The 22,072-nt window shown below is 47.2% G+C and overlaps 2 protein-coding genes across 2 annotated transcripts in view; one reads left to right on the forward strand and one right to left on the reverse strand.

Moving 5' to 3' along the window:
• The window catches only part of Atp2a2 (ATPase sarcoplasmic/endoplasmic reticulum Ca2+ transporting 2), a 42,979-nt gene extending 32,679 nt beyond the window's left edge, over positions 1–10,300 (forward strand). The window contains exons 12-21 of the mRNA XM_013349885.2: positions 1,843–1,965; positions 2,045–2,263; positions 2,928–3,263; positions 3,727–3,947; positions 4,431–4,633; positions 5,047–5,132; positions 5,373–5,506; positions 6,130–6,247; positions 6,333–7,873; positions 9,528–10,300. Of these exons, the coding sequence (XP_013205339.1) occupies positions 1,843–1,965; positions 2,045–2,263; positions 2,928–3,263; positions 3,727–3,947; positions 4,431–4,633; positions 5,047–5,132; positions 5,373–5,506; positions 6,130–6,247; positions 6,333–6,605 (1,713 nt within the window). The 3' untranslated portion in view covers positions 6,606–7,873; positions 9,528–10,300. The remainder of the gene's footprint in view (positions 1–1,842; positions 1,966–2,044; positions 2,264–2,927; positions 3,264–3,726; positions 3,948–4,430; positions 4,634–5,046; positions 5,133–5,372; positions 5,507–6,129; positions 6,248–6,332; positions 7,874–9,527) is intronic.
• Positions 10,301–18,975: 8,675 nt separating this feature from the next.
• Anapc7 (anaphase promoting complex subunit 7) overlaps positions 18,976–22,072 on the reverse strand; it is a 29,005-nt gene continuing 25,908 nt past the window's right edge. Inside the window, exons 10-11 of the mRNA XM_005344449.2 lie at positions 21,918–22,068; positions 18,976–19,621 (exon numbers count right to left, since the gene is read on the reverse strand). Coding sequence (XP_005344506.1) covers positions 19,432–19,621; positions 21,918–22,068 — 341 coding nt within the window. The 3' untranslated portion in view covers positions 18,976–19,431. The remainder of the gene's footprint in view (positions 19,622–21,917; positions 22,069–22,072) is intronic.

The raw sequence follows: 22,072 nt of genomic DNA on the forward strand, positions 1-22,072 counted from the left end.
GTAGAGTAAGAGTCTCATTAGACAAACAAATTCAAATCACACCAAAACAAAAAACAAATCCCAGCAAATATTAGTAAATTGTCACAGGTATGTCACAAGGGTTGCCTTCTCCAAGGAAGCTGTACGCAAGCTATTCTTGGTCCTGGCAAAACCCAGCTCCTCCTGCCTATGTTTCAGTTTTTGTCTCTGCCAGCTCTTCATCAGCAGTATAGAGAAAATCATTGTATGCGTTTCAAACTTAGAACTGCCCTTTGCCCTAAGTTTTCATTTGACATCACATTTGTTTAACTCAATGAAAAGAACTGTTGTGATGTGCTATCCTTTTCACTCCTGTGTTCTCAAACCCATCCCAATCAAGCTCTTACTCTATCTGTCCATCAAAACCTCCTTTGAGTCCCTTATAACCTTGTGCTAAATCCAGGGGTTACATTGTTTATATTTGTGAAATATAACACATAAGTCAACAATTACTGATGTGGATTTTCTAGCTGAAGAGATAGCTCCTTGGTTAAGAGTGCTGTCCGATCTTTTAGAGGGCCTGGATTTAATTCCCACCACCCACAGGACATCGAAGAACTGTTTGTATACCTCCTGTTCCAGAGGATCAAAGGTCCTCTTCTGGTCTGCATACACACGTGTGGTACAATGACATACATGTAGGCAAAACACTCACATATAAAATTAAATTGGGGGTAGGGGGTGTTGGAGAGATGGCTCTGTGGTTTAAGAGAAGATCACTGACTTTTTCCAGAGGACCTGGGTTCAGTACCCAGCACCCAAGCGGTAGCTCACAGCCACAGTAACTCCATTTCCAGGGCACCCAACGCTTTCTTCTATACAGATGTGCATGGAGGCAAAACACCAATGTACATAAAATCATTTTTAAAAATTAAAACAAAAAGAAAACTAGAAATGTGGATTTCAACACATTATCAACCTAATGACTACTCAGATGGAAAAAATCAGTAATGATTTGAAGCATTTTATATTTGTTGCTACTTGTTATCTTTCTTTTTTTCTATTTTTTTGTAGTTGTTTTGTTTTGTGAGGCATTGTTTGTATAGCCCTGTTGTCCTAAGTAGATCTGCCTGCTTCTGCTTTTCTGCTGAGATTAAAGTCATGTGCTACCATTCAAGAATAGAAAACACTGCTGGTCTATGAAGCAGGGCTCAATAACTTAAATATAAACCCTCAAAATCATGAAGAGTACAAAAAAAGATCTTGTCAACTAACTCTGAGATTAAAATGGGCATTGGCAGCTATCGAGACCTCCCAGAATTACTTAGAATATTTATGTCTAATGTAGTTAACTTTGCTTGATATAACCTGCAGTCACTTGGGAAGGTGTTGTCAATGCAGAGTTGTCTAGATTAGCATTTAGGAGATTTTTGTTTTGTTTTTAAGACAGGGTTTCTCTGTGTAACACCCCTGACTGTCCTAGAACTCACTCTGCAGACCAGGCTGGCCTCGAACTCACAGAAATCCATCTGCCTGCCTCTGCCTTCTGAGTGCTGGAATTAAAGGCGTGCGCCACCACTGCACAGCATTCAGACAGTTCTTAATAGCCAGGGTTTAAAGCCCTCCAGTGTCTTCCTGCACAGTTTTCTCTGTGGCATTCAGTATATAATAGTGTTATATTCTGCTGTATTCCCAAACCATAGAGGACATTTTTATGAGGGTACAGACTTGCTGTTTTGTTCACTGCTGTTTGTGCTGCCACAATCCCAAAAGACCCACCATGATAAAGTTATTTAACCAGGGCTAGAGTTGTCATATGACAAGTGCCTAATGAGAAGTCTAGAAATAGTAATCCAGCAGTGTTCCATCTCTGATCTTCTACAGGTCATAAAACAGCTGATGAAGAAGGAATTTACTCTAGAGTTTTCACGTGATAGAAAATCAATGTCCGTCTATTGTACACCAAACAAACCAAGCCGGACATCCATGAGCAAGATGTTTGTGAAGGCAAGTACTGTACAGACTGAGGCTTTTTCACCAGGTAAACAGGCAGATGCAGTTACTTACCTGAATCTCATATTCTTAGGGTGCTCCTGAAGGTGTTATCGACAGATGTACCCACATTCGAGTTGGAAGTACCAAGGTCCCCATGACTCCTGGTGTCAAACAGAAGATTATGTCTGTCATTCGGGAGTGGGGCAGTGGCAGCGACACACTGCGGTGCCTGGCTCTAGCCACTCATGACAACCCACTGAGGAGAGAGGAGATGCACCTGGAAGACTCAGCCAACTTCATCAAGTATGAGGTACCTGCACCAGCGCAATCACTGCCTAGCCTGTGCTGCCTCCAGAGGCAGATGTCCTGGGGAGGCTGTCTTTAGATTGTTGCTTCAGACAGAAATAGGACTTATTTATTTATCTGCTTTCAGAGTAGCATAGTCAAGACAAGTTCAGGACAAGCCTATAAAGCTTAGTATCCATTAACAACTTATTTTACATTTTTAAAATATTTGTTAGGTATTGGTAAAAATAACACAAGCTGAGGTTTATTTCCACTTCCTCCATAGACCATAATTTTTGTCAGGGTTTGTAACAGTGAGAGCTTTGCTGTGGCCAGTGTCAGAGCACACTGACCCTTCAACACATTGTTTTGGGTTTTTTCCCTGGATAAATTTCTTACAGAATGTGAGAGTTTAGACTAGAATAATTTGGTGACAAGGGTGAACTCTCTTAAAAATAATCGAGTGATGGTGTGGCTCAGTGGTAGAACACTGCTGAGCATGAGCAAACCCATGTTCAGTCCCCAGTTCCATCAAGGAGGCGAACAGGTGGCAGGCTGAGGTGGGAAGACTGCTACAAGTGTATAGTGAGACCTGCTTCAGTCAAGGGCAAGCGGAAAGTTGTAGCAAGGGCAGCCAGGACTCTTACAGTGGGATAAGCTGTTTGAACTCAGTGTCTCTCTTACTTTAGACCAATCTGACTTTTGTTGGCTGTGTGGGCATGCTGGACCCTCCCAGGATCGAGGTGGCCTCTTCTGTGAAGCTGTGCCGGCAAGCAGGCATCCGTGTCATCATGATCACTGGGGACAACAAGGGCACTGCTGTGGCCATCTGTCGCCGCATTGGTATCTTCGGGCAGGATGAGGATGTGACATCAAAGGCTTTTACAGGGCGGGAATTTGATGAGCTCAGCCCCTCAGCCCAGAGAGATGCCTGCTTGAATGCCCGCTGTTTTGCTCGAGTTGAACCTTCCCACAAGTCTAAGATTGTTGAGTTCCTTCAGTCCTTTGATGAGATTACAGCTATGGTAAGATTTCAGACACGAGCAGTGGTTCAAATGGCACAGAGAGCAGATCCATCTAGTCACGATGGTGCCTGTAATTCTGGCGCTTAGGAGACTGAAACAAGAGAGGCTACTGAATGAGATCTAAAAACAGAAGGTGTTGTGGGGTTTTTTGTTTGTGGTTTTAATCTATAAACAATATTTAGTTATTTGAATATGTTTCGGAAGTGTGTAAATGAGCTTAAATTATGTGGCCACACCACAGGTAGCTCTTGGGTTTTGAGTGTTGGTGTAAGACAACCCAAGCAGATATGCAGTCCTCTTGGTTCTGCCTCTCTGAGCTTACTACTGGACTGCTTTTACGTGTTCCTAGTAAAGGGTTTCAACACCAGCTACTGCTCTGTCCATTTCCTTTTGCTGTCAGTCTGCCTCTGCCCAGAGGTGTACCACATGGTGATGTCTGAGTCAGCTGTGGCTTCCCTTTCAGACTGGGGATGGTGTGAATGACGCCCCTGCTCTGAAGAAATCTGAAATTGGCATTGCCATGGGTTCGGGTACTGCAGTGGCCAAGACTGCCTCTGAGATGGTCCTGGCAGATGACAACTTCTCCACCATCGTGGCTGCTGTTGAGGAGGGTCGAGCCATCTACAACAACATGAAGCAGTTCATCCGATACCTCATCTCCTCCAACGTTGGGGAAGTGGTCTGGTGGGTGCCTGACTGGGACTGTGCTGTCTTTGAAGGCCAGGGCTGGGGTGTTGGGCTTTCTCAGTTTGCTGCTTCTGTTGTGGCAACTTTGGTTGTTAGCCTTAAGTGGAGAAAGGTCTCATGGGGCTTGTCTACAGCTGCTCAGTGTCTAGAGAATATTCCTTAACACAGGAGTTAATCTGGATATACTGGCACACACCTTAATCCTAGCACTCTGGAGGCAGAGACAGGAGAAACAGAATTCCAGGCCAGCCTAGTCTATACAGAGAAACCCTGTCTTTAAAGAAAGAAAGAAAAATACACAGGACTTAGTTTACCTTGGTAGTTTAAAGTCAGAAAAGTCTTAGTCCTCTTTACGTTTCAGAATGAATGTTGATACATATGTTATATGTGTGGTTTGTTTGTGGTTTGGGGAGAGAGGAGGCTTTCATCGTTCCCCCAAGTCACTGAGTTCCTTCTCTTCTTCCCTTGGATGGAAATTAGTATTTTCCTGACTGCGGCCCTTGGGTTTCCTGAGGCTTTGATTCCTGTCCAGCTCCTCTGGGTCAATCTGGTGACAGATGGTCTGCCTGCCACTGCGCTGGGGTTCAACCCTCCAGACCTAGACATCATGAACAAGCCACCCCGGAACCCGAAAGAACCGTTGATCAGCGGGTGGCTCTTTTTCCGTTACCTGGCTATTGGCTGTAAGTACAGTTGTTTGTTGTTCCTTGTTGGGGGTGCCCTTTGGCAGTACAGTTCCTTTGAAGGGTTCTGCTAGGCCAGGAATGAAACAAAGCAACTACATAGGATCGAACAAGGTCACATCAATTTACCTACAAATAGAGTGGTGTGACTTGGTCCCCTTGAGCTGAATGTTCTGTCTAATAGGGAGTACCTGTACACCTGTGTCTTGAAGCTTGCTTTTTAAGCTCTTGACATACTGTGCAGAGCCTGGCTTGAATTCAGCTTGAACTTTTCCTCACAAGCTCCAGAGATGCCTGGTTTCTTTAGAGCAGAAACACCCTGTCTGTGGTCAGTGCTCTGGCCTCTGTTAACCTACAGTGTACAGTGCTGTCCACAGCTCCTCGTGTGTAAGCAACGTCATGTTTCTTTTCAGGTTATGTAGGCGCTGCCACCGTAGGTGCTGCTGCGTGGTGGTTCATCGCTGCTGATGGTGGTCCAAGAGTGTCCTTCTACCAGCTGGTATTAGCCAAATTTCTTTCTTTTTTTTCTTTTCTGTGTAGTAGAGTGAATTCTTGTAAGCCTTTGGTCTTTCTGTGGTGTGGGACCATCTTAGGGCTAAACAGGTAAACAGTTGCCTCAGGCGGCTCTGAGACCCAGGCCTTTGCTGAGCTGTCCTCATGTTGGTGCTGGGATATAGAACTGGGTATCTGGGTTAGGGAAGTTTACTGGCTGATGGAATGTGTTTGAACTTCGTTGCAGAGTCATTTTCTACAGTGTAAAGAGGACAACCCAGACTTCGATGGAGTGGATTGTGCAATTTTTGAGTCCCCATACCCAATGACAATGGCACTTTCTGTTCTAGTAACCATAGAGATGTGTAATGCCCTCAACAGGTCAGTAAGTCTTGTAGGCTGAGGGTTTATGGGTGGTCATGGCTGGTAAAGCTCTTCCTCCCAGAAAAGGATGGGTTTTGTTTGTTTTTCTTTGTTTGTTTATTTGTTTAATTTCTATGTTATGTTCATTGGTGTTTTGCCATGGGTGTCAGGGCCCCTGGAACTGGAATTAAAGACAGTTAGTTGTTACTTGCCTTGTGGCCGCTGGGAATTTACCCTGGTCTGGAAGAACAGCCAGTGCTTATAACCCCTCAGCCATCTCTAGCCCAAAAAGGACAGCTTTAAGAAAGTAGGGGTTCTTGTCACAAGTCCTGCTATGGCAGGGTCTAAGAAAGGGACCAGTAGTCTCAGCTATGCCTGTACCTCTGAGAAAACAAGAGGTTCCATCCAACTGAGCCACTGACAAAAGTTTCCAAATGACTGTCTTTGGCCATTACCAGCAACTTTGAGCCAGCTGAGATGGACCTGCTGCACTGAAGCCTACAGTTCTCCCCACTGCGGGGAACCCAGGTCTTAGAGTTAGGTTAGCGTGAGTTGCCAAAGCTACCTTACTAACTAGCCCCCTTTGTGTCACTGACGTGAGCCTTTGCATCTGGTGAAGTCATCTCTCTTCTGTCTTGCAGCTTGTCTGAAAACCAGTCCTTGCTGAGGATGCCCCCCTGGGAGAATATTTGGCTCGTGGGTTCTATCTGCTTGTCCATGTCACTTCACTTCCTGATCCTCTACGTGGAACCTTTGCCAGTGAGTCATTGTGGACCCCAGGCTGGGTTTGGTGTGGTTCCTCTCTGGCCTGTCCAGAAACTTGACCTGGTCTTCTTTGTCTCAGCTCATCTTCCAGATCACACCGCTGAATCTGACCCAATGGCTGATGGTGCTGAAAATCTCCTTGCCTGTGATCCTCATGGACGAGACTCTCAAGTTTGTGGCCCGAAACTACCTGGAACCCGGTAAAGAGTGTGTGCAGCCTGCCACCAAATCCTCCTGCTCGCTGTCGGCATGCACCGATGGCATTTCCTGGCCGTTTGTGCTGCTCATTATGCCCCTGGTGGTCTGGGTCTACAGCACAGACACTAACTTTAGTGATATGTTCTGGTCTTGACTGACAGCGCTACATACAGAAGATGTTTAACTTAATCAATTAATTTTTTTTTATTGTTTAAAGCAACTGTCTATTTCTGCTGAATTTTCACATGAACATATTGGCTGGTGAAGGAGGTTTCATATTCTAGATTTGTTTTGCTTTTTCTGACTCCAGTGGGACAAGATTTTCCTTTTTTATATACACATAATTAAAGTGTCCATTGACATGTACAGAGAACTAACACTATTTTATGCAGATATTTTTTTGTAGATGAAAAAGCATGTACAGTGTTCTGTTTAATACTCATACTTGTACAAAGATAGTTGAGCCAGCAGACATTGTCAGCAAATTAATTGGCAGCAGACTCTAGGAAATGAATGTGTGTGGTTTTTAAAAGAAAAAAAAAAAACTAAATAGCATGTATTGTGTCCTTTGCATGATTCTCTGGATTTAATTTGATATCACAGTCTAATTTTTATTCATAAGCCAATTTTTCTGCACTGAGCAGAGTCCTGCTACCTCAGTCAGTATTTTTGGTTTGCCACTTCCTGCACCCTCAGCCTCTGTCACCCCCAGCCCACCCCAGCCCGCTCGGCTTCTTCTGTAGGTCTGATGGTTCTGTTTACATCCGTCTTCACGAGAGGTTTGCCTGTTCTCGCTTGTGCAGAAAACATTGCTCCAGATTCAATCGACTGGGTTTCTGTCCCTTTGCCTAGTTTTTAAGGTTATTTATTTAAATGTCTAATGTATTTTATTGTAACAGACATTGTTTTTTGCCAACATTGCCTATTCAGTGGCACTTCACAATCTAGTTTAAAAGAAAAATAAAACATTTTAAATGGACAGAGAAAAATAACTGTCTTGTTCTTAATGGCCTGCCTTGAACTATCTATAATCAGTTCAGATTTCTCAGCTTAGAGCCTTAGTTTTCCTGTTCCTGAGGGGAAGGATCCTGTTCTGCTGCATAGTAGGATTTTATTTGTGATGTATAGGCACGATCTGTCATGTGATAGACATTTATGCAAGTTTCTGCTGGCCTGTTGTATGTAGCCTGGTGTAAGGGCAAGTGTGTGTGTATGTGTGTGTATGTTTTGTAAAATCTGTAAATAGCACATGACCAAATGAACATATTGTATAGAACTATTTTTATTTGAATGTGGCACTAACCACCACCATGACTCTGAACGTTTGCGCATGTTCAAGGTCAGTCTTAACGGCAGTGTGAGTCATTAACAGTCCTAACTGTGGTGTTTTCCTCCAATGCCTTCCAACATCCATCAACTAACGTGAGTATCTTCTCTGTGGGATTGGGGTGCTGTGGCCTGTGTACAGGTGATGCCACTGAATGAGATGGCCCCTGTTGCTAGTGGGCTGCATGGCTCCTTTGCCCACCAGGCAGCCACTTCGTAAGGAAACGGGGATGCCAGCTGCTCACTACATAGACTCCAGCATAGACAATGATTTTTGTGAGTTGTGGGGAAGAGGCTCTTGTAACCTGGCTGACTTCAAGCTGAAGGAGCTGTGCCACCTCCGGTGCCAAACATGTCCCAAGGCTTTGGATTTTCACTGGCTACAGATAGATAACTGATTCTATAGGAAATTTTGTCACCTTTATAGGATATGTCCTAGTGAGAGTGGCCATTAAACCAACCTCCTGGTATGAACTAGCTCTTAGTTGCACATGGCAGAGAGGCAAGCAAGAGAAAGTGCCTGGTTCTAAAGGAACACAGCAACCGACTCTTGAGTTCAAGTGAGACCTCTGGGTGCTGCAGGGAGTAATGATTCTCAAGAAAAAGGCAAGTTTTTGCCATTTTTGGATGTTATAAGTGTTGAAATGATTGACACATTTCAGAAGTGCAGCTGAGCAGGACAGACGGTTAGAGCCCTGAGAGGCCGAGTCAGTCCGCTGATCCTCCTCGGTTCAATGACATCTACGAATATGTTCGCATCCTTGATGGTACTGTGGTCCTTAACATCCACAGAGACTATTTGGGCAACCAGGTCAACACCAACAGATGAACAGTTTAGATCACTGCTTCCCTGAGCCAGGAATACTTGGTACCAAGGCCAACAGCATCGTCCCAGCCCACAGACAGCCTTACTCTCACCCAGCACCTTCAAGAAGGGACAGCAGTACATGGTTGGGCAATGCTGTCCTCAACCCAACAGAACAGTCTAACCTGGAACTCAGCTTTGAGGTTTTCTTGAGTAACCTCTTGGTACAGCTGTATCAAAGGTTCAGCCCTGCAGCCCACTCAGCAAAATGCAGGTGATGCATTCCCCAGAAGCTAGGGCGCTGCCAGGGCTGGGGAAGGCCCGCCACCTCACAGCAACTGCACCGTATAGCATCCTTAAACTAGGGTCTCAGCCCAGCAGTGTCACAGACCTCAGGAACATCTTAAGACCACAGCACTGGCTCGGTGCCTACTATGCCCATAAGCCAAGAGGCAGAGGCATGGTTGCCCTTTGCCATGCATGAGCTCCCAAATTTCCTCAAGAGCAACCCTTGCAGTTGAAAAAGCCTTCCAACCTTTCAAGCAGAGCTGAGCCTGCAGCCCAGGGCTGCTGTCATGGAGATCAGGGAGGGAGCAGGAAGGCCTTCCCCCACCTGGTGCCATGCCACTCTGCTCCACCTGCCTCACTCTCTGCATGGCTACTGAGATCTCCCGCTCCCACTGCCCTCGTGCCTGACACGCCTTATAGTTTCTGCCTTGTGGGGCTTTGTTAGGAGCTGGCGGCAGCAGGAAGCACAAGGGCAGTCACCAAGCCACTGCTTGTAGATGTGACAGGCAGCACGTAGGACACTTAGTTAGAAATGCTGGTCTTGCCTCTGGACCAAATGCAGTGTTCTTTCTGTCTGTCTCTGTTGGTGTCTTGGGAAGTTGTTCTAACATTGCTCTATATTTCAAGAAGCTGATTTCCTCTCTTTTTCCTTTTCAGCAATACTGGAGTAACCGCTTCCTAAACCATTTGCAGAAATGTAAGGGTGTTCGGGTGCGTGCATGTGCGTTGTTAGCAACACATCTACCAGCCCTCTGCATGACTGATGTTGGGGAAAAGAAAACTAGAAATAGTTCCCAACTCACTGTGTGATGTGGAGGAAATGTGTATTACCAGTGGGGTTTTAGCTGTTTAATCAAAATAATAACGTGTACAATTTAGCATAAAGAATCAGAGCCTCTCCAGAGAAGTTTGGTTTCTTTGCTGAAAGAAGAATGAGGTTCTGAAACCTTATCCAAGAATAGAAGCCATCAGCCAAGTCTCCATATTTCTCTACAGAATGTCATAGCCTCTATAGCTGTATGATAATTGTAATGCATGCCTTCAGTTGTAAGCAGCCAGATTGCTCTACAGTGACATTGAAACATGCTTTCTAATTGGCCCTGTACAGTTTGCTTATTTATAAATTATTAAAACACTACAGCTGTTGAATGGTTACAACATAGGCCTCCGGTCCTAACTTCAGTTGTTTTTTTGGGTGTGCAGCCAGCTGTTTCACACTGTATTGATGTAATTTATTTAATGAACTCAGAAGCAGTAGACAGATGTTGGTGCGATACAAGTGTTGTGTGCATTTATTGTAATAAAGTGCTCAGCGTCAGCTCACAGCTTCTCACGGCGCATGTTTGACTGTAGCCTGGAAATAGAGGTCAGTTTCTCTCTGTGCTAGTAACAGACATGATTTCAGGTAAATAAATCTATTCTACGATAAACCCTCAGCGTAGCAGTGGCTGTTTTACAGGACGGTGGGGATGGGCGCCAAGGTCCCTCCTGTCAGACTAGTACTCAACCAGGAGGGAAGTAGAGTGTATGTCACTCAGCAGAAAACAGGCCTCATTGTTTCTCAGAGTAGGAAGAGGAGACTGCACACCTCACCTGCCTGACTGCAGAGCAACCATGCAGTCACCTTCTGAGACACAGACAAGTAGACCTGAACGGATCCAGAATTCATCCCTTTTTTGCTTGGAGTGAGCCCATTCCCTAAAATGATCTTTACTCATTCTGTGATATCACCTAACAGAAAACTTAGCTCTTGAAATTCAGGAGAACCCCTTGACAACAATGAACACCAAAGGCCAGCAAGATGGTTCAGCAGGTAATTTGCCACGTAAGCCTGGAGTTTGATTCCCGGAACCAATGGTAAAAAGAACTGACTCCATCACAAAGTTGTCCCCTAATTTCCACACATTCGGGATGATGAACCTGGAAGTATTCGTGACTAACACTTCAGAATAACAATCTTACTGTCACCACCAAATAAGACTCAAGAAATTTCTCCAAATGAACAGTCTTGCTATGCAATCTAAGCTGGCTTGGAACTCCACCTGCCTCTGCCTCCTGAGTGCTAGGTGTGTGCATCATGGCTGCCTAGCACAAACAGCCATCCTGTTCTAGTAAGATTTAATAACTTCAAATTACAGATGTTGAGGATAATGAGTTTTGTTGGGTTTTTTGTTTGTTTTTTTCGAGACCGGGTTGAGGATGATGGTTTTATTCTAATAGGTTCATTCTAACATGGGAGCAGATAAGTGCGCCAATAAGTTAGTGCCACTCAAGCTCAGTGTGTTGTTGGCCAAAAGAAACCCTCTTATATCCTTAGACTCAATCTAGTGCAAATGGGTCAGAAGATTTTAAAGCCCAAGCTGTACATTTTGGGAGAAAAATGCTATCCCCTGTCAGAGCTGTCTTCTGTGAACCTCCATAGTTTGTGGGAAAGCAGTGCCCCTGGAGAACAACTGGACCTAGCAGGTCCACTCTAGGCCCCAGGAAAGCCTCAGAGAGCTACAGCACTGTCTGTAGGACAGAAGTAGAGCTGCAGGAAGCTTGGAGCAGACAAACCAGATTGAGTCAGAGCTCAGGGTCAACCCAGATAGACCCAATGCCCAAAGCTCTAGGCCTCGACATGAAGCCTCTCACCACCTCAAAGTTCTAAATACAAAGAGGAAACTTGGCTTTTCTTGGCATGACCTGGACCCCTGGGAGAGAGACAAAATCTGTACACTTCATCCTAGCCAGGGGTGATTTAGAATCTACACTCTAGAGTCAAGAAAACAGGTTTCTCATACACTGAACAGAGAACCAGTCTCTATACTGGCGTAACAAGTATTTGCCACATCTGACCAATCTTGGCAGTTTTGCTTATCTCTGTACCCCAGTTCTTTTGTTTCATTTTGTTCTTCAGTCTCAGACTGTGGCTCAGGTTGGCCTGGAACTCTGATTCAGAACTCAGAACTGTCTGCCCACCACCTGGCCCCAATTTTTTCTTTTTTAATCTTTTATTATGTATACAGTGTTCTGCCTGCATGTGTCTCTGCAGGCCAGAAGAGGGCACCAGATCTCATTACAGATGGTTGTGAGCCACCATGTGGTTGCTGGGAATTGAACTCAGGTCCTCTGAGCCATCTCTCCAGCCCCCTCAGACCACTTTGCATGGCAGGTTCCAAACAGGAATCTGCCTAAAGTAAGGCAGTGCTCAGCGCCATACAGACAGGTATATCAAAGGACATGGGACCAACCTCACTGTAGAGTGCTAAAGCCTCAGGTTGGCATTGGTGTGAACAAAGGGTTAAAGGGGGCAGGGTCTAAGAGCTGCAGAGCTCGCTCAGGTCCACCCCTCAACAGGCTCAGCAGTGAAGACAGTGTCCCCAAAGGAGGCTGGACAGTGTGGATGGCGAAGGCGAGGGAGTACACACCGGGTAAGCAAGTTAAACAGTGCTGGTGACATCCTGAGGGAGGCACCTTTCTAAAATGCTTCACACCTCAGACCAGGAGCATACCTGACAAGACTCCAGAGAATCCTGATGAGCAAGCACCCTGAAACCTCAAGATGTCCAAAATTCAACGAATGTATAATAGAAAGGTAGTCACCCAAACCACAGACTTGAGAATGGGGGTGACATCAGAGACAGATCAGCAACAAATCACTAACCAGGATGCAGCAGGGGCCACAGGGACAGATGGGTGCACGTGGAGATGTGTCCTTTGAAGAAACTCAGTAAACTGCAGAGCACAGGGAATCTGACTTACATGGCTGGGGAGGGCGCTTTGCAGGAATGACAGTGAAGCCACCAAGGGGAGACTGCACAGAGTTTATAAGGAATTGAGGTGACAAGGCATTTTACACAGACCTGAAATGGGTAATTCCGTTTGGGACAGGACTAGATGGACTTGAGGTAGACCTGACACCTGTCATCCAGGTCAGTCCTGGACATCAGAGTTTATTGCTATCCTAAGGAGCTGCTGAGATCAGAAGCAGCTGCAGCAAGGGATGAAACAGCAGGAAAGCTGTAGGAGGATCTGAGGGTGGAAATTTGCCTCTGAACTCCGGGGCAAGTGTCCATAAGCCTGGTGTCACTAAAACCTACCTGTCCACTGTTTCTGTGCAGAGCCCCCTGCACTGCCTCCAGAAAGACCAACCGTGCTCCAGAGGAGGAGGGGGACTCTCCGTACCCCCCCCCCATGAAGAACGATTGTTTCTCCATGATAATTAGAACCAGCTATGGCGTGTGAGTGGAAAGGTGCTCAAGTTCTGTACAGCTCTTCTTTTCTACGTACAAATGACAGGAATCAATTTTGGCAGCCAGGTATAGCGGCACACACCTTTAATCCCGGCACTCGAGGCACAGGCAGGAGGATCTCAGTGACTAAGGCCAGCCTGGTCTACATGGTGAGTTCCAGAACAACCAAGGCTATGTAGAAAGACCTTGTCTCAAAAAACAAAGACCTGAGAACACAAGTGTGGCTGTTCCCAGAGTCACAGAAGATACCCAAGTGGGGCTTGGGGCTTTTGTATTCCAGGTTGGCCTTAAATTTGCTATATAACTGACGATGATCTCAAACTTCTGATCCCTCTACTCCTTCCCCAATGCTGAGAATTACGGGCACTCACCTGACAACATTTTCATTTCACTGCTTGTGTGGGCAATGGTGGCGCAGCCTTTAACCCTAGCACTCAGGAGGCAGAGGCAGACTCTATGAGTCTGAGGCCAGCTTGGTCTACAGAGTGAGATCCTGTATCTAAAAGTAAATCAAGAGAGAAAGAAAATGCTGTGAACTCCCCAGAAGTGCTAGGCCTGGACTCATTGGCAGGGTGCTCTACGGCCTTGACCTGGGAAGTAGCAGGTCCATTGTGCCCTCTGATGATATAAGAGCAATGGGCCGGGGAGACAGCTCAGTGGTTAAGAGCACTGACTGCTCTTCCAGAGGACCTGGGTTCAATTCCCAGTACCCACACAGCAGCTCCCAACTATCTATAACTTCAGTTTCATGAGACCCATCATCCATGGCAAAACACCAAAGCAAATAAAAATAAATTTAAAAATAAATTTAAGAGGATGGTACTGTCTGGCACCATCCTCTTGACTCCATCAGGGCAGATTCTTGCTCTCTGGTTCCCAGCTAACTCCTGAGGTAAATCCAAGCTGTCTATGGGATGGCAGAGGCAGTACTTTGTGCTAAGAGGTTGGAGTAGATGGAAAACTCAGTTTCTACAGGCCTTGGTCTGGCTAAACCAGACAGCACCAATCATACAAGAGAAATCTGAGCCTGTCTGAAAGCAGGTCTGAGCCTGTCTGAAAGCAAGGGGGTAATCATGTCCACGGGAACCTGGGCCTCAAAGGACCAGCCACAAAGCTCTAGCGGGTGGCTCCAGGGATGTACTGACAGGGATGTCTGGGACAGGCCAAGGCCCTGGGGGGACACCAAAGGAACCACGAGCCTCATCCCACGTGCAGAGTCAGATCCAGGAGTCAGCCCTCAACCTTCAGGAGAAGTGGTCTAACTTTAGCAAAGGGAAGGATTTTCCTGAGCCCCCAGGCCTGAGAGAACAGTTGTCACTCCCAGCTGGCCATTTAAGACTGGGTCCTGGTTCACCCCTAATCTAATGCTCAAGAACAAGTATTAGAGAGTGAGGGGACATCTGGGGTGGGGGGCCAGCCTGGGCTACAGATTATTACAGTCTGAACAGTTGGCCAGCCCCCCCTGGAAAGTTCCAAGGATTACTCCACTCCACTCTGCAACATCCTGCTAGGGATTTACCCAAAGAAGGAAAAGCTGGGAGCTAAGAGAAGCCGCCAGAGGGCTGTTTATAGACAGACTCGGAAGACCTAAGCGGCAGGAGCACCAGTCTCAGGATGACAACAGCCCCATGGCCAGGCTGGCTGGCAGCCTGAACGCAGCAAGACTGAGCATGAGGGCTGCTCTGAGGACAAGGCTAGAGCACCTGGGGGTGGGGGGAGCTGCATCGGCTGGAGAATGACAGCCATGAGCTAGTGAACATTCTGCTCAGGGAGTCACAGCATGTGACCTCAGGGTTGAACAGCGATGTGAGGTCAAAGAGAGCTGAGGCAGTGCCAGGCCAGAAGCCCACAGTTCTAGGGCTAACATGACATGGTAGATATGGCCAGACATTAAATGCCTGGTGAACCCCAGGTCAGGGAAGGTTCTAGTCTGCCACCCGAGAGTGAATGCCACATCCATGATGGCCCTCATGGCACACTGCAGTCCACAAGAAAGTGACCTTCTTGTGCCCTGGGACTATCGGGTCAGGTCAGAAACAGTGTCTGACCTCAAGAAAAGTATTCACCAACAGCTAAGGGCATGCAGGGGCTCTGCACAGCACGTGATGAATGTGTCCAGCAGAGCCTGGGTTTTCATTTCATACAAAGTGTGTGCCATACACAGTCGTTTCATTTCACAGACTGTGAATGGCTTTTACCCATTTTTCAAAGCATTTCACTAGCAGGAACTACATTCTTGTGTACCAGCTATGCATCCCTAGCTGCAGTTCTCACCCACTCAGCCATGCATTCCCTGCTGCAGCAGTTCTACCCTGCCTAGTGTGAGAAACTTGACTCTTCCAGGTGCTTGAGATAAGTAGAACCGTCTGCCCCGTGGCATCTTTCATCTAGCAGAACATTCTTAAAGTGCATTCATGTTTTCAGTTTTGTGGTTGCATGACAATCTTAGCTGGACCACATTCGGTGTATGCATTCTTCACTGGATGCCTGGGTTGTTCCCACCTCTTGTCAATTGTGAACACAGACGTGCAGTCCCTGTCTGGGCGCCCCCTTTCATCCCTTTGGACTTCTTCCAGAAGTGGAATAAAGGGGCTGCCACAACTTTGGATCTACCAGAAATTTCCACGTGGCCGCACTTTTTTCTTTTTTAGTGATTTGTTTTCTTTATATGTGCATTGGTGTTTTGCCTGCATGTATGTCTGTGAGGTTGTCAGATCCTGGAGGTACAGGCTGGGAATTGATCCGGATCCTTAGAGCAGCCAGTGCTCTTAACCTCTGAGCCAGCTCTCAGCATGCCCACACTTCTTACATCCCAACAGACTGATACACTTTCTATTGATGGCCACTAAGGCAGGCAATCGGTAGGGCTCTGGAATCTTCCTGGTTTATTGATGTGTGCTTTGTAACATAAACTCTCTCCCCTGCTAATGACAAACATTTCCTGTAGTCTAGGAAAACCCCATGCCCTTGCCCTGTCCACTGCTGGTCAGGCCTGGAGGGAGCTTGACAGCAGAAGCCAGCCTTCGTGCCCTTCCTCCTCCCCGAGAGAGAGGTGGCAGCTGATGCCTCACCTCCTCCTCAGGGGAGGGAGGCCTCCCTCTGTGTAATGTGGAAAGCCTGAGCAAGGTGCTTACCTCAGCAGCTTCCCCAGAGGCCATGGTGAGCTGTCTGTCCAGTCTGGCCTCAGTGTCTGACATCAGCAGCTGATGTGGCCCTTGAGAACTGGTCTCGGCAGTCCTCACAATGAGCGTGTTGAGTCTGTGCTGGCAGGAGCAGTGTGATGCTTACTGGCCCGGGCCTGTCCTAGGTGAGCCAGGTTTAGGCTGTAAGACCCAGATGCCACAGGTAAGGCCAGTTAAGGCCCATTCTTCCCACTCACAGGTGTTTACAGGGTGGAGCTCCAGGACCTCTCTGAAGTCAGCCTCAAGTCCAACAAGCCTGCCAAAACCAGGAAGTTGGGCAGAGCAAAGATGGCCACGCCCCAGGTCAGGGTTCCAGATCCCACAGTCTACAGCAGAGAACCACGCCCAAGCATGAGGCTGGCTGGATGGCTGGTTGTGTGCCAGAGGAAGGTTCAGAAACACGTGTGTGGCTGCCATGGGTCCTGTGGGTGAACCACATGACCAAGGCCACTGGGTCCAGCAGGGACTCGGCAATGGAGAGAGGCCCATGAGCAGGGCAGAGCTACAGTCCCCACCAGGAAGGACTAGCGGCCGACAGCTCCTCAGCACCTGTGGTTTTAATAAGGACCCTCAGATCATAGGTTTGAGTGCTCAGTCACCAGGAAGCGGCACCATTTGAAAGGGTCAGAGGATTAGGAGGTGCGTGGCCTTGGAAGTAGTGTTTCAGAATGGGCAGTGGGCTCTGAGGCTTCAAAACCCCATGCTAGGCCCAAGCTTGCTCTCTATGGATCAGGCTGTTGTTCTCCAGAACTGCTGGTTACACAGCAAGATCTGTCTCAAAAGACACAAGATAAATAAAACAGGCCAAGTATCCTCAAAGTCTCTGTGACCTCAACCTGTGCATACTACCTGCTCTGAGCCATTTCTGAGGCACCACAGGCTCAGTGCCTGCCTGCATGCTACCATGTTCCCCACCATAATGAAGAGTGGACTAAACATCTGAAACTCTAAGCGAGCCCTCAATTAAATGTTTTCTTTCAATAAGAGTTGGCAGTGGTGGCGCATGTCTTTAATTCCAGCACTTGGGAGGCAGACGTAGGCAGATCTCTGTGAGTTTAAGGTCTACAAGAGCTAGTTCCAGGACAGGCTCCAAAGCAACAGAAAAACCCCGTCTCAAAAAAAAAAAAAAAAAAGCAAACAAAAAGAGTTGCCATAGTTAGGGTGTCTTCACAGCCAGAGGATAAGACAGCGCTATGCCGGGGTCTCCTGCTTGCTGAATCCTAAGCGGGGAGGCTGCAGAGGTAAGCACCCAGGGCAGCTGCCCCCACACTTGGATGGGGAGTACAAGAGCTTAGCATAAACACTTCACCCCAGGGGGCTGGAGAGATGGCTCAGTGGTTAAAAGCATTGCCTGCTCTTCCAAAGGTCCTGGGTTCAATTCCCGGCAACCACATGGTGGCTCACAACCATCTGTAATGAGGTCTGATGCCCTCTTCTGGCCTACAGACATACACACAGACAGAATATTGTATACATAATTAATAAATATTTAAAAAAAAACGCTTCATCCCAGCTATGACATGTTGATGCCACAAGGTCCCTGTGGGGAATCGTGTATGTTTAAGGTTGCTTGGCTTCCCAGCAAGCAATCAGTTCAAGTGGAGAGTCACAAGCTCCAGGTCCTGATGTGCTGTAGTCAAAGTGGCAGTGTCAGCACTCCATCCTTTGAAAGTGCTTCCTAACCATGTGGTTGCTACACTCCTTCCGCCTCAGCCCAAGGCTGGACCTGAGGGGTCCACCTGGGATGGAGAGTCACCCTGGCCCAGAGGGAGCAGCATGGGAGACATGTAAGGGGAAGAATTCCAGGACACTGAAGGGAGCTGGAGAACTATCTGACCTATGTGAATCCAGCCTGAAATGAGGACAGGAGGGGGGACTGGGTTCAAGTTATGCTCAAAGGGTTTTGTCTTTTCTTTTAGCACTGACTGGTCAGTGGTGCTGTGGGGGAGGCCACGTCAGGAAAAGCACCACCCACATGCTGCCTATGAAATGGCTCAGGGCAGGTAGTGAGCACAGGCTGAGGGTCACACTGAGACATTTTCATGAGACTTGGTCCATTTTCTTATCATGTATCTTGAGACATGTATCTTCTTGTGTGGGCCAGCTTGTGTAGAACTGTCATGCCTCTGCCTCCCAAATGCAAGACTCCAGTATATGTCACTACCAGGCTGCTCTGGCCCACTTTCCACTGCTCTGAAGGATGCTCTGAATTTGACTACTGTACATTTACAATGAATCTTTTGCTTGGTTTTGTGAGACAGGGTGTTTCTGTGTAACAGCCCTAGTTGTCCTGGAACTAGCTCTGTAGACCAGGCTGGCCTGGAATCACAGAGATCTGCCTGCCTCTGCCTCCCGAGTGCTGGGATTAAAGGCGTAAAGGTGTGCGCCTCCATCGCTGGCACAATCAATCTTTCATGTGCTCATGTACCTTGGTCTGCATCTTGAAAAGCATCCACCTGCAGAACCCAGGAGGGAGGATGAGGCAACTTCTTCCCAGTAGCTGAGTGACTTTCAGCTGCTCCAGGACAGATGCTGAAATCAGACCCTGACCTCGGGCCTCTGAGAGCCAGGTGACCCTGTATGAAGGGCTCAGGGTTCTGCCTCCAAACACACGGGAGAAGGGGGTGTATTTATGGCAAACTGTTGTAGGGTCTCAGGGCTGACTAGGAGACGGAAGGAGAGTCTATGAAAGGGTGTCCACTGTGACACCACTCAACAGTTTTATTAGGTGGACCGGCCCAGTGTGCGGCCACACTCCCATCATGCTGCTTCTCAGACCTGCCCAAGCTGAGGCCGAGCGCCGCTCTGCAGTCAGTGAAGAACACAGTTCTGCACTGCCATTCCTACCAGGGGGTGGGCGAGCCCAGGACCAGAACACCTCTGACCATGCCTGTGCATGTCCTGTGAACCCATTCACTGAGAGAAAAAAGCGTCCTCCACCGGTACATCAGAACCACTCAGAGCCTGGTGAGTCTGCAGCTTGGGTTGCTCTCAGTCCTCAGCAAAGCAGGGCAGAGTAAAGTCCTTCTGACAGACTGAAGTCCTGACCACAAGGCGAGGAAACGGGCAAGGACTCCTGTCACAAGCACACTCCTCCCACAGCATCCGCCTGTCCAAGAATCACCAGAAGCTGCCGCTGGGCCTTCACTGCATGCCAAACCACTGCTCCTGGTCAGCCCACTGGGCGGCCTCACTGTCGCTGCCCTCCAGGTCCCCTTCTTCCCCACTCCCTTCCATGTCATCCACATCTTCCTCCTGGGTAGCATCCGTGGGACTCTCCTCCTTCTCCATCTTCTGCATGCCCTCTAGAGACTTCTGGTCATTGGGGTCCAAACTAAGGAACAACAAAACAAAGGAGAGGCCTGAGTCTCTGCCTTGCTCCACTGGACTGCTCTGTCACCAAGCTGGCCCAGCAGTGAAACGCTAGGGTCAGAGATGATGCAAATGATTGTGTCTTCTAAGGCTGGACCCGGGGAGTCCATCAGAAGTGAAAAGGGACACTGTCCTAAGTTTTAGAAATTTTAACTTGAGGGGCTGAAGAGGTGGCTCAGCACTTGTTGTTCAGAGGACCTGGGTTCAGTTCCCAGTACCCACATGGTGACTCATGACCACCTGTGACCCCAGGACCCAGGTATCTGACGCCCTCTTCTGGCCTCTGTGGGAACCAGGCACACATGGTATACAGACATATGAAGGCAAAGCAACCACACCCCATACATAAAGTAAAAATAAATTAACAAACAATAAAAGATAATGACTAAAATTGCAATTAAAAATTCTTAGTCAGTGGTGGTGCATGCCTTTAATCCCAGCTCTTGGTATGTATGTATGTATGTATGTATGTATGTATTTATTTATTATGTATACAATATTCTGTCTGTGTACATGTCTGCAGGCCAGAAGAGGGCACCAGACCTCTTTACAAATGGTTGTGAGCCATCATGTGGTTGCCGGGAATTGAACTCAGGACCTTTGGAAGAGCAGGCAATACTCTTAACCACTGAGCCATCTCTCCAGCCCAATCCCAGCTCTTGGGAGTGAGTTCTAGGACAGGGTCCAAAGCTACACAGAGAAAGCCTGTCTCAAAAAATCAAAAACAACAACAAACAGAAAAACCAAAGAAAGAAAAAAATTTAAGTTTTTCCTCCATAAAGTTTTCTTTAAAAAAAAAATTATGTATTATGTATACAACGTTCTGTCTGTATGTATGTCTGCATACATACAGAAGAGGGCACCAGATCTCATTACAGATGTGGTTGCCGGGAAATGAACTCAGGACCTCTGGAAGAGCAGACAATGCTCTTAACCACTGAGCCATCTCTCCATCCCCTCCATAAAGTTCTTAAACCATCTCACAACTACCAAGCTCTAGCACTATGCTAGCAGGAGCAGCCAGACACAGCCACTTATGTCCATGTTATCACAAAGACTGCATGCTACACCATGGAATTGATTAAGTCCTGAGAATAGAAATCAGGACAAAGGCATTTTCATTAGTAGCAACCCCACAAAGATGCGAGCCCAGAATCCTCATTTATTTGGCTCCTTAAGCAAGCACTCTCCCTCTGAAGCAAGTCCCCAGCCACAAGCAGCCTTTCTCCAGTGATGACCGCCCACGGCAGTTAGTGGGTTGGCAAATACCTCTAACCTTGGTGCTTGACTTCATTCCAGGCCATGCTCACAGACACAGGGTAGTTTGTTGTATCTCCTCCTTACCCAAAGCTTACACGAAACTCTTGCCTACCCAGAGGCTCACACACTTTGGCCCACCCTACACACTGCAGCAAAGAGTTCTGTGTATCTGAGCGTCACTGAGTGCTCAGAAGCGCTGCCTCAGATGAATGTCAGACTTGACGAGGACACCTCCTTGCTATACCTAATACATACTCCCACTTCTGCACTAATCAGCAAAAATGCCTGCATTTATTATTTACTCCATACCAGGTACAGTGCTAAGCACTTTTTATTGAATACTCTGAATTCTCATTCAGCCATTTATTTATTTTCAAAAATTAAGTTTATTATTATTAGCGTTATTAATTAGTGTGTGTGTGTGTGTATACATGTAGACATTTGTCTGTGCATCATGTATAAGTCATGGCATGCATGCAGAGGTCAAAGGACAACCTTTGAGGTGGTTCTCTCCTTCCACCTTTATGTGGGTTTCGAGAACTGAACTCAGGTCTCCAGGGTTGTGTGGCAAGTACCATTACTGGCTGAACCATCTTGATAGCCCTTAACTCAGTCATTTAATAACCAATGAAGCAAATATAACAAGGAAAATGGTTAGTATTTTGATCAAGATGTCAGGTAAAAGCTGTATTTAAACTTCAGAATTTAAGTTTTTAGTTATTATAGAAGGTAGAAATACAGGAAAACACTTACCGCTACTTTGATCTTAAAAAGATACACGAGGTGAAGCCCTATGAAGTTGTGGCGTGGAGCATCGGTACAGTCTAATGTGATGACGGGGCTGGAGAAGAGGGAAGCTTCTCTAACTGTTACTATGTCAGAAGTCGAGGATTCAAAAAATCTTCTCATTACTATTCTTAGCCTGCCTTCAACTGTGGACAAAGTAGGTGTCTGCCTCCTCTCCCTCCCTCCCTCCCCATGGGAGGCTGAGCACCCACCTCAGTGCTATACTGTACTGGTCCATTGCTTCCTGGTATTCGTTCACAGCTACTAGGAAGTCCCCCAGGATCCGATGCAGGACACAGTCGCTCTGATTGGCCAGGGCATTCCTCAACAGAGCAATTCCATCTTCATATTTCTGTTCCCTGCCTAC

The sequence above is a fragment of the Microtus ochrogaster genome, chromosome 2 (assembly GCF_000317375.1).
Source record: "Microtus ochrogaster isolate Prairie Vole_2 chromosome 2, MicOch1.0, whole genome shotgun sequence".
Lineage (NCBI taxonomy): Eukaryota > Metazoa > Chordata > Mammalia > Rodentia > Cricetidae > Microtus > Microtus ochrogaster.